Source organism: Poecilia reticulata, linkage group LG1 (assembly GCF_000633615.1).
Source record: "Poecilia reticulata strain Guanapo linkage group LG1, Guppy_female_1.0+MT, whole genome shotgun sequence".
NCBI lineage: Eukaryota > Metazoa > Chordata > Actinopteri > Cyprinodontiformes > Poeciliidae > Poecilia > Poecilia reticulata.
In genome coordinates this window covers 32,025,479-32,040,725 of record NC_024331.1, presented here as the reverse complement: position 1 = coordinate 32,040,725, position 15,247 = coordinate 32,025,479, and the positions used below count along the sequence as shown (strand labels likewise).

General features: G+C 40.6%; 1 protein-coding gene across 2 annotated transcripts in view; it reads left to right on the top strand.

Annotated features, from left to right (window-relative positions):
* LOC103472623 (sodium/potassium/calcium exchanger 3-like) overlaps nt 1-11,102 on the top strand; it is a 34,905-nt gene extending 23,803 nt beyond the window's left edge. For both annotated transcript variants that reach the window (XM_008422391.2, XM_008422384.2), the window contains 14 exons: nt 605-679; nt 1,183-1,267; nt 2,435-2,538; nt 4,866-4,940; nt 5,192-5,217; nt 5,294-5,347; nt 5,425-5,558; nt 6,556-6,716; nt 6,797-7,055; nt 7,255-7,421; nt 8,628-8,742; nt 8,875-8,987; nt 9,100-9,165; nt 10,329-11,102. In XM_008422391.2, the coding sequence (XP_008420613.1) occupies nt 605-679; nt 1,183-1,267; nt 2,435-2,538; nt 4,866-4,940; nt 5,192-5,217; nt 5,294-5,347; nt 5,425-5,558; nt 6,556-6,716; nt 6,797-7,055; nt 7,255-7,421; nt 8,628-8,742; nt 8,875-8,987; nt 9,100-9,165; nt 10,329-10,481 (1,587 nt within the window). In that variant the 3' untranslated portion in view covers nt 10,482-11,102. The remainder of the gene's footprint in view (nt 1-604; nt 680-1,182; nt 1,268-2,434; nt 2,539-4,865; nt 4,941-5,191; nt 5,218-5,293; nt 5,348-5,424; nt 5,559-6,555; nt 6,717-6,796; nt 7,056-7,254; nt 7,422-8,627; nt 8,743-8,874; nt 8,988-9,099; nt 9,166-10,328) is intronic.
* The last annotated feature ends 4,145 nt before the right edge of the window (nt 11,103-15,247 follow it).

Genomic DNA, 15,247 nt, shown 5'->3' with positions numbered 1-15,247 from the left:
GGACGGACGGCCGGATGACGGATGGATGGATGGATGGATGGATGGATGGATGGATGGATGGATGGATGGATGGATGGATGGATGGATGGATGGACGGCCGGATGACGGATGGATGGATGGATGGATGGATGGATGGACGGACATAATGTCTGGAGTCATTTCCTTATATGGGCGTCTCGGAGCTCTTGCTGCTTTGCTTCCTGTCAGTTCTATGGGGATTCAGGATCCTGTTTCTCAGTAGCTCCCCCTGCTGGGCTCTTACTGCCCAGCAGGGCTTTAAACGTAGTTTGTTCAGTTTTATTGATCCATGATCAATGAATTTCTCTTAACTGGTATAAAATCAGATCAGTGACTCATGAGCCTCACTGACAGTAACAGCAGGAATCTAGACGTTTTTCTCCACTGAAACATTCAGAGCAAAGGTTTCTGAATATGATAAACATGAGCATTATAAGCACCAGCTGATGAATCAGAGGCTTCCTCAGACAGACTGCTATGGAGCTCGTCTTCATCAGGACTTCTCACCCTGCTTCACGTGGATGAATCACATCTCACATGCTTCTCACGCTTCGCTTCTTCCTGTAATATTTATCTCTCCTCGCAGACCGTCTACATGTTCTGCGCTCTGGCGCTGGTCTGCGATGACTACTTCGTCCCTTCCCTGGAGAAGATCTGTGAGGTATGAGGCAGCAACACTTTGTCACACAGCTCCGATGTGGAAGAAAGTTTGTCACTTGTTAAAATAACTGAGAAACTCTGGATTTTTCTTTCTTAAATCTAAAGGAATTTGGACTAAATTTAGATTTAAGGCGATCTTGAGAGATAATTTTCCAGGTTTTCTACAGATTTCTAGAAATTAGTAAAAACACAGCTGAAGCCCTAAAAGAAAAATTTGAAAGATCTTTACAACTTCAGGGACAGACGGATCGGATGGACAGGTTTTTGATCAGCTGTGTCTCTTTGAAGATTAAAAACATCTCCATAGAAACCAGAAGATCAAATACATTCACCTCCTTTTTCTTTGGGTTTCCACCACCTGGTTTTCTCCGGCAGTGTCAGACTCATAAAACCCCGCACTGCTGCTCGTTGGCGCAGGTCTGAGCTCCTGTTAGATTTCATCAGAAGAGTTGAAGCTGCAGCTGCTTTTTCCCTAACGCTGCCTTTTGTCCTGTGTTCCCTCAGCGCCTCCATCTGAGCGAGGACGTGGCGGGAGCGACCTTCATGGCAGCTGGCAGCTCGGCTCCAGAGCTCTTCACCTCTATAATCGGTAACATCAGGGAGGTCCAAACCTCCATGGACCGCCACACACTCTGCAGCGTTTTCTGGCTTTAGCTCCACGTTAACCTCGTCTTACGTAACGAGATTCACTGATGGCGTCTGATGTGTCTGACTTAGAGACAAGCGACAAAGAGCTAAGAGTCCCTGACCTCGTGTTCAAAGAGATGAGTTCTTATGGTTTTTGGATGTTTATGGAGAATAGTTCTGGGAAATCTTTTGTCCCACTCATCGCTCCCAGCTTCATTCATTAAAGGATCGTCTGGACTTTGTGTCCCTAAAACCGGAGAGTCTAATCCACAAAGCCCTCGTCAAGTTAATAACATCTTTTCAGGCTCGTACTTTTGACCACATTTAAATGATTAAAAACTGTACACAACGCAGAACAACACTTAAAACTATTAAATCTTTCACTGAGTGACTCAATCTCACAGAAAAATGCAGTAAGATCCAGTGCTTGATTTGTTAATGAGTTAAATGTTAGACTTTAAAAGTTTTCCTGTAACTTTATTTCATATTTTAAGGAAGTTTATTTATAGATTTTTTACTCATGTTTCTACGGAAACCCTGAAGAACCAATTTTTAAAATCTGACTCAGTTTTCGACAACTTTAAAGGTCATCTGCACGCAAAAATAATTTCATCTATCCGTTTTCTTACGGCTGTTGGCGCCAACGAGCGAGAGGCGGGGTCACCCTGGACAGGTCGCCAGTCTGTCGCAGGGCAACACACAGACAGACAGGACAAACAACCACACACACACACACACACACACACACACACACACACACGCACACACCTAGGGAGAATCTAGAGAGACCAATTAACCTGACAGTCATGTGTTTGGACTGTGGGAGGAAGCTGGAGTACCCAGAGAGAACCCACCATGCACACTATGCAGACTCCATGCAGAAAAACCCCAGGCTGGGAATCGAACCCAGAACCTTCTTGCTGCAAGGCAACAGCTCTACCAATGCGCCACTGTGCAGCCCACAAAAATAATTTTCTAGATTAAAACATTTTAAAGTTTTTTGGGTTCTTTTTGTCCTTGTGGAACTTTTTTTCTGAACGGGGAAATAACTAAGTGTGACGCACAAACACTGACCAGCTGTGCTTCTCCATGAATCCTGCTGCAGTCGTTCATGTTTCTGCCTCCTCAGGCGTGTTCATCACCAAAGGAGACGTCGGGGTCGGCACCATCGTGGGCTCCGCCGTCTTCAACATCCTGTGCATCATCGGCGTGTGTGGCTTCTTCGCTGGCCAGGTAGGTCCTCACTGCTGACCTGGTGGCGTTAGAAAAGGGGAGTTAAGAAAGATTCAGTCAGAGGTTGGATGTTTATATATTGCTGATGTGACCTTTTGAAGAGCTATAGCTTGAAATCAAAGACGGTGGCAGCAGTACAGTAGAAGAAAGAAATACTGCCACCTACAGGTGGTTTGGTTTGACTTTAGTGTAATAAAAGAATAAACAAAGTTAAGTACAAAGTAAATTTCTAAAACAAGCAAAGCAAACAAAAGAAGATCAGTAGCAAAGTATATTGATTCATTCAAACTCAACCAGTTCTGTGGAAAATTATGCATCTGTGTGAAAACATGCAGGATTCTGTTGATTATGAAACTTTGTGACTGATTTGATGAGATTTCTGGGAAGATTAACGACTATACAGAAAAATGAGCTCATTTCCAGATTGATAAGCGGTTAGTTACTCCTCTAAGGCCGACGTGTTTCTGCCCTGCCATTGTGTTCAAACACACCTGTTTGCTCCAGACAATCAAACCAACAAATCGTCTGCTGTTGCAGATTCTGTGGTCCTTTAGTTTCTGTAAAAGTCGGGATTTGTTCCACTTTGCTGCTGCGTTTCAGCTCAACTCTGATCATTTTAATACAGACGCCGTAAAGCTGCTTGCTTTTGATCATCTCAGGTTCCACATAATGAGGATCATGTTAATATTTTTGAAGTCCTGATGTATAAACATGTGGTATTGTAGGAGATTTTATCATTTTTTAGCACGACTACCTTCCGTGCATGAGAAGTTTGCCCGGAGCAGCTTCTCTCTGATGCCATCTGACGCGCCACTGATACGGAAATGAGTTGAGCTCAAGGATAAGCTCTCTGCTCTTAAAAGTATATCTGAACTGCAAGCAGTGATGCGACTGATTGCATGTTATGTAATTGTGCTGAGATAATGACCGTCTAACGGAGCAGGGACGGTTCGCTTCAGATCCAGGTCCGCTCTCCTCGCATGTCGTTTCTCTGCAGACTCTTCTGTGCAATAAAATGCAATGAAAGCACATTGAAGCTTTATTATTATTATTGTTCTTCCTCGACCTGTGATTTCCCAGCTGGGAGTGGAAGGTTCAAAATGTGATGTTTTCCCCTCCTCTGATTCGTTGTGTGGAAGATTTATCCTCTTCATTGTTTGCTCCTGTGTCCTGTTGGGCTGCAAAAGGTCAACAAACTCACCGGCACGCCGATGATTCAGAGCGGGTGGCTTTTACAGTGGCGGTGCTTTTGGAGGTCAACGTAAATCTCCAATATGTCATCAGGTGCAGGAACAGAGGAATCAAATACAAGAACATTTATTTTTGTAATTCCAATTTGCACAATTATGTAGCCAATGGAAGCACAGCCAATGAGACACAGCCGGACAATTTAGGATGATTACAGGAGGGGATTCTGAGGCACCGTTTGTAAAGTTACTGTAAAGATGAACAGCAATAATTTGGGTTATTTAATCTTTCATCAGAGAACACAAAACTAAATGTCAGCATGTTGTTTATTCATTTATAAATGTCACTGTTTCAAACTAAATTTGAAGTTAGAAAGCTCATTGTTTAGTAAACTAGCTCCATATTTGGCATCATTTCAGCTTAATTCAGACAATGAGCCGTTTTAGCTCAGAGACGTTTATAACTGTGACATTTATGAATGAATGAATAAACTAGAGACAATATGACCCCCATTTTTCTCTCTAAGTTCTAAAACTAATTTTTTTGACCTGAACCATAATGTGATAAATTCTTTCTTTTTTCACAAATCTCTCCATAAACTGCTTTAAATCCAAACTTCACTTCGTTCCAGCGTTCTAACTCTCACCCTGTGCTGTTATATTGACACAGCCGTTTTAAAAATCAGAATTATAAATATAAGCTACTGAACATTAAACAGACAACACCCAGATCAAACCCAGACGTTGCTGCTGCGCTCACAGGAGGTTTTCCAAGAACTCGTCCATGTGCTTAGATTTCAAACCAAACATATTTTCTCTACTAGCCGTCAGGTGAGCTGGTGATCCTTCAGCATCGTCCGTTTCACGCCTGCTTTTACTCTGCAGTAACAATTCAACCTCAGGATGGGTCATGGTAACCAGATATAAGGGCTTCCTGAAACAAATGAGAAAAACAAATCATTCTCAAAATCTCAATGAACTTCTATATGTTTTAAATTTACAATAAATATCTGTTTTGTCATTTAAAGTTGGCTTGAGCTTGTTGAAAGTCTAAGAGTGAAACGTTTTAATGTGAATGAGCTGTAGGATTTCTCTGTAAGGCGTCTGGAACGTTCTCATCGCTGTGGTTTCTCTTTGCAGGCTGTGAAGCTGTCTCACTGGGCTCTGCTCAGAGATTCCATCTATTACACATTTTCCATCATAGCACTGATTGTGGTAAGATCTTTTTCTGTGGATTCTTGTAGACACACCTGGTTAATCTGGAAACATAGCAGCAGAACCTTTAGACCGTTCATTTCTGAAACTGGGATTACTGGGATTACTGGGATTACTGGGATTCTGTAATCTGAAGCAGGTTTGATGTTTTCACAGCTGGATTATAAAGGAAGCAATAGATACACTACAAACAAATACTTTGACTTGTCTCTAAAACGCTACATTGTTGTCCCTTTGTCTCCCCTGCTTAGTTCATCTATGATGAGAAGGTGTGCTGGTGCGTATCATCTTCACTCTGCAGCCACAATTACACTGACGGACGGTTTGTAAATGTCTAACTGTCATGTTTGCAGGTGGGAATCTCTTGTTCTGGTCCTCATGTATGCCGTCTACATCCTCATCATGAAGTGAGTGTCGTTAAAGCTGCAGCAGCTCCGTGAACTGATTTTTTATGGTAAATATTGGATCGTGTGTCGTGTTTTAGGTTTAACGGAAAGGCTCATCGGTACTTCAGCCGGAGGAAGAAAGGTTCTGGGAACCTGGCGAACGGGCTGACAGGAAGTACGGATCTGGAGGACAACGTCTCGTACGACGCAACGGCAGTTCTGCTGAAGAAAGGTACCAGAGTTGATCTGCAGAAGCTTTTCTGTCTACAACTTTTGAGGATTCCTAAAGTTTTATCACGTATAGCAGAGTAAATAATAATCTGTGTTCATGCTAGTTGTATCCCACCCAGAGAAATTAGCTACAGTTTATTGCAAATAAACAACACATTTCAAAAATTTTAATTTGAAAGAAAAAAAAAAGCATTTTGAAAAGGTAACTTTATTGTGAAAGTATCTTACAGTGTTGAACCTACATGTATGCAATTTGCTATTTTTACTGATTTTATTTTTTTAAATAATTTAAAGATTTTATTTTTCTTCTTTTCTTTTCAGATTAAATTTTTCAAATTAATTTGAGATTTCATTTTAATTATTATTTTTAAAGATTATTTAAAAATTTTACTTTTATTATTATTTTTCAGATTGATTTTATTTTATCAAAAGCAAAATTAAAACAATTTTTTAGAATTTTTTTCAGATTTTATTTTTAAAAAATAAAATAAATTAGACTTAGTGGAACAAATTGCAATGTAGAAACCTCGGCACTGACCAATAAAAATGCTGCTAAATGCGCTCCTCCCCTAAAAGTGTGGAACAAAATGTGTAAAACGTAAAAACAATTTGCTAAACTCAATTTCAAAACGTTTTCGGAAAAAATTGTAGTCTGAAAAAATTATTTGAAACCAGGATGCTCATCAACATAGAAAAAAATGATTATTATTGCAAACATTGTTCCCTCCAAATGTTTTATTTTTTGGTTAAGTTTTTTAAAGTTTCTTCTTGAAATGCATTTTCTTATTTCTATTATAAAAACATGTTGCAAACATATTGGAATAAATTTCTCTCCATACAGAAAGTACGGTAAACTGACTTGAAATAAGTGCCATAAATCAGGACCAGTTTATTCACCAGTTTTGTGCTACATGTTATAAAATCCAGCCATAATCTGCTGGAGGGATTATTTTTATGCTAGTTTTCATGAATTCAAACACTGTTTGTGTCCTTTGCAGCTAACTTCCACTGTCCGCCGTCGGTGCTGATGGTGGACGAGCTGCTGTCCGCGTACCCCCACCAGCTGACCTTCTCTGAGGCCGGCATGAGGATCATGATCACCAGTCACTTCTCCCCCAGGACTCGCCTCACCATGGCGTCCCGCATGCTCATCAACGAGGTAAGAAAGACGGCAGCCGAACTGCAATAAGGCAGGATCTGGGCAGGAGTCATGTATTGTCATCTGTGTTGACATTCCAGAGACAGAGGCTGATCAACACCACAGAGACTCGGGTTAACTGCATCACCAACGGCGACTCGGACTCCGCCACCCGAGGTCTGGGGAGGCGGGGCCTGGAGAACGGGATGGGCGGAGCTGAGCAGGGCTTCAACGGGAGGCTGCAGCGGCTGGAGTCAGGCAACGAGACGGAAAACGAGGACAACGAAAACAACGAGAACGACGAGGAAGGAGAGGGAGAAGAGGACAACGAAGGGCCGCTGGTGCCATTTAAAGTCCCAGGTACCAAGCTGGACCCAAATGACACTAACACAACCCCTGCCACAGAACAACAGTAAAGATAAATCACAACTTTACATGCGGGCTTTCTGCGTGTAGTTTTCATGTGCGGATCCTCGCCGGCTTCCTACCCCAGACCAAAAACATGACTGTCAGGTCAGTAGGTCTTTCTTTCACTAACCCCAACTGTGTAATCCTCCAGCGGGTGTCTGTAACAAACTGAAGTGGCTGCTGATGTGGCCGCTGTCGCTGCTGCTCTTCTTCACCATCCCAAACTGCGCCAAGCGGGGCTGGGAGCGATGGTTCATGGTCTCCTTCTTCACCGCCACCATCTGGATCGCTGGCCTCTCCTACATCATGGTCTGGATGGTGAGTTAATCCACGCAGAGCAGACCACCGACTCAACGTTAAACACGCAGACTCACTCAGACCGGCTGCTTTCCCGGTGTAATCTCAGCGTGTTGCACTGGTTTGAGGTCAGGGCTCTCAGGAACATTAAGGTCATCCTTCCCTGGGATGTTTCAAACATCTGGATGTTAATTTGATGATGTTTCTGCCACCGTTCTTCAGAGTCTTTGCAGTTTTCTTGGTCTGAAAACCTCAAACTTGTTTTCAGAAGACATTCGCCTCGTCCAGGTGGGAAGCTGTGAATTTCAGTCAAGCTTGAACGTGTTTGTTTTGAAGCAGGGGTTTCTTCCTTGGTTGGTGCCCTCCCAGTCCATGGTAATGGGAAACTGGCTGTTGAAAGTTTCCAGTGTATTGCAGGCTTGGTTATTGGGCTGTTCCTGAACATCTTAACCAATATTCTTTAATACGAGGCCATAAAATGTGGTTTAGATGATTGAAAATTGGACGTAATCTGGTCCAACTAGAAAATGATCCCAAACATTCATCAAAACTGGTTTTCAAATGGACAAATTGGGCTTCAGCGGCGGCTTTGCCAGAATACTGAGCTCAACCTTTCTGAGGTTTGTGGATAAACTTAACAGCCAAAGCCTTGCCAAGAAATGAACTCTGCTGATTCTGCCAAGAAGGGAATTGAAGGAAATATCCAGCCAGGATTATAACGCAGGACAAGTAAAGAAAGTCTGTCAGGAAGTTCTGATGAAGCTTTTATTCAGGAAATTATCAAACCTGCAGACCTGATGTATGACAGAGGAATAGGGACAGAATAAGAGATTTGCTTATAAATTACAAGAATAATGTGATAATATTAGTAGAACAAAGGCACAATATTACCAGAAAAAATATGAAAAATCATGAGAATGTTGTTTTTTAATGAGAGCAAAGCTTTGATAAAGTTACAAGATCTTTATTCTAGAATATTAGTTTATTCTCATATTACTATGATTTTATTTTTGTGTTATTCCAACTTTATTCTCATTTTATTATATCTTTATTCTCCCATAATTACTACTTTATCGTGTTTTATTGAAACTTTATTCTCAAAATGAAACAAAAGTAAATTCATCTCGGCGGACCTGCAGGCCGTTTCTCGGCAGCAGGGAGCAGAGAAACCCTGTGGAGGTCCTGAAAGTGATTTCCAGGTGACGTTCTCTGTGTTTCTGCTTCCAGGTGACTGTGATCGGCTTCACTCTCGGCATTCCTGATGTCATCATGGGAATCACCTTCCTGGCGGCCGGCACCAGCGTCCCAGACTGCATGGCCAGCGTGATCGTGGCCCGCCAAGGTAGGAACCCCTGAGGGCGCCGTGCTGCTCATCAACCAGCCCCAGGCTGTTGCTCTGCTGCCTGTTCTGTGTTTTCATTCCTGCTGCTGTTTCCCTCTGTGATGTGAATAAAACTGAAACTGAATGTCTCAGGTTTGGGAGACATGGCCATCTCCAACTCCATCGGCAGCAACGTGTTCGACATCCTGGTGGGTCTGGGGCTTCCCTGGGCGCTGCAGACGCTCTGCATCGACTACGGCTCCAACGTGAGTGTTTGTGGCCCAGAATCACACTGGATCGGATCAGAACAGATCAGGAGGAGTTTTCTTTAACATTCACGTTCATTCAAACCATTTTGTGTAACGTGTCTCCCCTCAGGTCCATCTGAACAGCAGAGGACTCATTTTCTCTGTAGGAATTTTACTCGCCTCAGTGTTTTTTACAGTAAGTCTGTTTTTCATTTTTATGCATTATTTTAGGAGAGCATTCCTTTTTTTTACTGACTAAGTTACAATTTTTAAATTTTTGCATAATATTATTTGCTGTCTCCAGGCTTTAGCTAAATTACAACCCCCAACATGAATGTCAAAAAGAATATAAAATAGTCTCAGGTTATTATGGAAATCCAGTTTTGCGCTAATTCATAACTGTGAGTTTATAGGAAATGTTCTGCTAGAATGGTAAAAATAAAAATAAAACGTTTGGAGTAAGAGACTTCTAACTCCCACCTGCAGATGGCAGCATTTGCTTCATATCTGCTAAACTGTTGCCTCGGCTTTACTTGGATATCAAGTGATAGTTTGTGATCGATGTGGCGAGCAGCGAAAAGTCATATTTACTGCACAAAGGACAGGGCAGAGCAGATATCGCAGAATTCCTTCGACATATTTCTAAACACAACAGAAACAATGGTTTTGATTACAAACACACACACACATAGACACACACACAACTCAGAGACCAATAGAATCAGGAGAAGTTGCAAGAACAAACCCAAACGTGCTTCTTGACAGGATGAGAAAAGTTCAGAAAAAATTTACAAAGGATGTCAAACAGCTTTTTTTCAGTGAAGCGTTAAAACATGTCAGCCTTCTTTAAATCCTCCATCTGCAGCTCCAACCACAGAAGAGCTAAAACACACAAGCACTGGGCCAGGAGGCCTTTCTATGAGAAAGAAAAAAACTACGACTAAACAAAGTTGAGACCTAAATTCTCCATCAGTGGATCCATTCAGAGAAGAGAGAAAAATGGACATTAAAGCTCTTTCCTGTTACTCCTCCAGGAAAGAAACTCAGAAACTGAGCCTGGAGTACTTTCTGTCAGGAAGGAAACCAACGGGAACACAAAGGGGATGGTTACAATAAGATGGTCTTATCACAGAGCGAGACGTTAGAAAAACTACAAGAAGATGGAAAGTTTGCTTTATGGTTGGAATAAAACACTTTTCAGTTTCTCTAATATGGTTAAATCTCTAATATGTGGTTAAAAATGAGCAAGAATCCAGGAGACATAAATGACACTACATATCAATATTTATGAACCCGATTCAGACATTGTTTCTCCAGATCTGTTTTTGGTTGAAGTTCTTGTGTCCCTCCGTCCTGCAGGTCCTCGGCGTCCATCTGAACAAATGGACTCTGGACTGGCGGCTGGGCCTGGCCTGCCTCGTCATGTACGCCATCTTCCTCTGCTTCTCCGTCCTCATCGAGTTCAACGTCTTCATCTTCGTCAACCTCCCCATGTGCAGAGACATCCACTGACCCCGCCCTCCCTCTGCCTCTTCCTCCTCATCCTCCTCTTCGTCATCGTCTGTTGGCTTGCGGAGGGAGAGAAACTCAACTTGGCTTCCGGTTTGTCGGCGCCTCGGAAACGAGTCCGACCTTTTCTTTGTCTAGGAAACCACAGCTTCGTTTGAAACGTCTTGAGGAAGACGCGGCAGGTTTGGGTTCGCTTCTGGAACCGGATTGGATGGCCAAAGATGGCGCCCCGGCGGCGGCGGAGATTGTTGCCAGTCGCGAACCAAACAGTTTTGGCTCAACTGAGCAGCATCATGGCGGAGAGTTAGGCGAGCAGCTCCTGTTACGCAAGAGAGGAATCAACTATTTTTAGCATTTTTACAAGTTTGGGTTTAAGCACAAAATTAAGGTATTTTTAAGTGGAATAGAGATTTCTCTGTATATATTTGAGGATTACATAGGTACTTATTTTAGCTGTTGAAACTGAGTCTTTTCTGCACAACCGAAGCAGCATTTAAGTGATATTTGGTGTTGCTTCAACATGTCCTCCGTTCCGTTGCATGCTGTTCGCCACAGCTGTCGCTTCGCACTCACAGAGAGAATCTACATGTTTAACACTTTTAATATAATGGCTGTTTTCTTCCATATCCAAGTAGATGTGGTTTTACCAAACCGACGAATGAAAGGGACCTACTCCAGCACTGTCACTTTAACGTAGAGAGATATATTTCTGTAAGAGCGGTCTGCGGTTTTCTGGAAGTGTGTACCTGCTGCCTGTAGACCTCCTGTTAGTCTTTTAGTTGTTGTTTAAAACCAAAAAGTATTTTTAGGGTGGTTTTCTCCCACAGTCCAAAAACATGACTGTCAGGTTAATTGGCCTCTCCAAATTGTGTGTGTGTGTGTGCGTGTGCGTGTGTGTGTGTGTGTGTGGATTTATTTATGAATTAACTTATTCAAAGATCATGTCTGAACAGCAGTGTCAGTGCTCACGGTGAACTCTGCGATGCGCCACACCTAATATTTAATCTAACTACTGATGTTGTTTTTACAGATCTTTATAATTTATAAGTTTTGTACAGTTTAGTTCAAACACATGAGACATTGCGGAGCATACTCCTCCTCCTCGCATTAAATTAGTGATGAACTGTGGCCGTAAAAGATTGGTTTGAGGAGAACAGGAAGTGATGGCATGCCAGCATTTCAGCTTTTACAGCGTATTATTCCTCCCGTCTCTTATATTTCAGACTTTAATGCTAGAGGCAGGAGCTAAGATGCATTAATGTTATATCAGCTTTAGGGTTTTTCTTATTTATTTTAACTTTTTTTGCTTCTCTGTTTCTCAGGGTGGAATAATGAGAGAACATTCAACTGCAATCATTTTTTAAAAGCAAAACCTGCAGTAATTTGAATATATTGTAGATTTTCACCAGTAATATTTAATCAAATATCTGCATAACTTTAGCTGAAGGTATGTGATTTTCTGTATCTCGTAATGCAACAAAGCATCAAACTAAACTGCAGTGGAAACACCATTTCGCATCACGAGTCACATGATCAACAACTGGATGTTTCCATTGATGCAAACCATGAAGAAGACGACAGGAAGTATTTGGAGGATCATGGCATTTAGGTTATATTCATGTTGACTTATAGCAATTATTCACTTGTGATCTTATTTGCTTTTCTTATCAAATGAAAACAGAAATTGCGTCCTTTTTGTCGTTAGCGGAATATTGACTAAGTTTTTGAGGCAAACGAAACCAAAAAAATAATTTAAAAACTACAATAGTTATTTGAATCTGAGAAAATAGGCAGAGTAACAAATCTCTCAACTAAATCTACAGTTTTCTATAATGTCGTTTCATTCTCGTTGTTTTGGGTATTGTGTTGAGCTTTTATGCTGCCAAAGAGAAAACCAGATGCCGCCATTCAGCAGTCATTCAACATGGTTATTTTCAAATTAAATTAACCTGAAGATTTAGGTTAATGTATGTATATATTTATGTATATGTGCATTTATCTATGTTGTCTTCAAAATTCACTGCAGTTTTTTGTTGTATAATTATGCCACCCTAGAGAAAAGCAAATAAATCGCCAAATGTCTAAAATGATACATTTATGCCCATGATGAAAACTGTTTAGAGAAAAATTAAAGATAATTTTTTACGGTATTACTTATGTTTCCGCATGTGTTTAAACTAAATATGGAAGTATTTGTTGTTATTTTTATGGGATTCAAACCGGAACCATCTGATGGATGTGCAGCTGCTCTCCCAGTACCCACCAGGGGGCGCCGCGGAGCATCTTTTCACATCCGCTGAAGCAGCTGGATTGGGTTCATTTTCCAACACGGAGACAAACAGATGCTTTTTTTGCATGCCTATATAACTATTAAAGTTACTTTGTGTGATTTTAACGCATTTCTGACACCAAGAAGGCACTGACTGCTTGGGTTACGCTGTACATATCGGGGGAGTTGCTACTTTAAATTCTTTAAACAGATTTCTTTAGAACATAGATCTGCAGAAGTTAGATCTGTTTATTATTGTTGTCAAAAGTCTTTTGGATAGTTTGTAAAAGATCCATTTTTGTTGACCTCTGGGAAGAACCAGAAGGAGAAGAAAATGCGCTCACAATAAATTGACTTACATAAACTAGAAGTGTCCAGTTTGACTTAATGCTTGATTTCTTCTTATCCTCCTTGTTATTTTTTTTGTTGTTTTTGTACCTTCTCAGACATTCTGTTGCTAAGCAGAAAATGGATAAACGTATCTATTGTCAGTGGAATAATGATTGTTACCTCTGAGTCAGTTCATCTCCATCCAGGATTATTGTGTGATGGCAGAAAGGAGCAGAAGACGGATCGATGAGTTAAGGTTAAGGAGACGTTCCTGTTTTACTGCTTATAGCTAAAGGAAGAAGTAAGTAAAACATATTCAGAATATAAAAAATCATAAACTTCATGGTAAACAAATGAAACATCCCAAGATGACTTAAAGCAATGCTTTTACTGGTCCATCAGTTCAACATACTTTATATGTCAAAAATCAAAAACCATATTTTGACACATTTTCAATTCAAAAACATTTTTGCTGCTAGATTACTGAATAAACAGATATATGAGCTCAAAAACAAAGATATTTATTGTTCTTAATTTGGCTTTTCAACTATCAGGTTGATGCAAAACAGTGGTGGGAAGTAACGAAGTACAAGTACTTCGTTACTGTACTTAAGTACAATTTTCGTGTATCTGTACTTTACTTAAGTAGCTTTAATAATGGATACTTTCTACTTTTACTCCACTACATTTTACAGTAAGTATCTGTACTTTCTACTTCACTACATTTCTACAAAACTGTCGTTACATCCAAGTCGCGTTGCGCTTTTTGTCCGTTAAAATGTGAAGTTCATTTAACGGAAAATGAAGTTCATTCATAAGGTGGCGCCGTAAAATCCAATCAATAACGTGACTTAGTGTCTGTTGTCACCCATCGGCTACACCTTTACGCGCACGCGGAGCTCCAGACATGCGCAGTGGTTTCCTCTGAGGTGGGGGACGATGTCTGTCTAATGTCAGTATTATAATAGCTGCATAAATCATAGATATGGCGACATGTAAAATCAGCAGCGCTTCGCTTTCACAGTCGGCGGGACTTCGTCCATCTTTTAGCGTCACTTGGAAGGAAAGCTTAAAGAAAGGTAAGATCTGTGGACGTGATGCTAGCTAAGCTAGCTGTACTGAGACACATGTTGCATCTGCGATGAAAAAAAGTTGTCACTCATGCGCTGAATTATTGTGTGGAGGTTTTGACTGAGGTGTCGCAAATATGGGACAACGCTGGTACCAAAGTGCAATATAATAATATGACATTGAGGAACGATCCGATTCTTCTGGACGGATCTTTACTGATTAAATTTATTTCAGATCTAAGTATTTAATATCTAGATGTTTTATGGAAACGTGGATCTTTCAGATCAATTTGAGAAGCAATTTTGATAGGTAAAAGTTCATTTTTTTGTGTCATGTAGCGCGGGGTGCTGGTCTTGACTTGGTCTTGACTTGGTGGTCTTGACTACAACTCTGCTACTGGCTCCTCGGCTGCATGTCTCTCCCCCACCCACCTTCTTTCCATCCCCTTTCTGTTGGATTTCTTTAAAAATAAAAGCCACTAGTGGCAAAAAAGTGAAGTTCATGCTTTGTTAGGACAGGAGACGAGATGTACTTTTACTTTTAATACTTAAGTATTTTTAAAAGCCAGTACTTTTTTACTTTTACTTAAGTACAAATGTTAATGTGGTACTTTTAGTTTTACTTGAATACATTTTTGTCTGTGTATTTATACTTTTACTTACATTTTTTTTAGTACTTTCTAAAAAAAAGTACTAAAAACACATTTTGCATCATTTTGCACTGATGCAAAATGATAAAGTCATTATCCATAAATTAAATGTGTTCCAGTGAAACTCATTTGTTGGACGCATTTTCAAAACGGACAACCTCTAAGCAGGTATTAATCAAACATTCACTCACTCAGGTTACAGTTGTGTATTAAATAGTTTTTCTTATTCATGTGATGTAATATTCTGATTTTAAATGTTTTTTTATTAGCTGTAAGAGGAAAATCATCATAATTAACAGAAATGAAGTCTGTCAAACATCCCTCTGTGTGTAATTGTTTCACTTAGTGGTAAAGTTTCTTAAATACATTTTTCTATAATATAATTTATTGGGGTTTTTCAGCTTCTAAGTGTTGGAAAATTAAGAGAGAAAGCGCAGTCTATGCACGCAG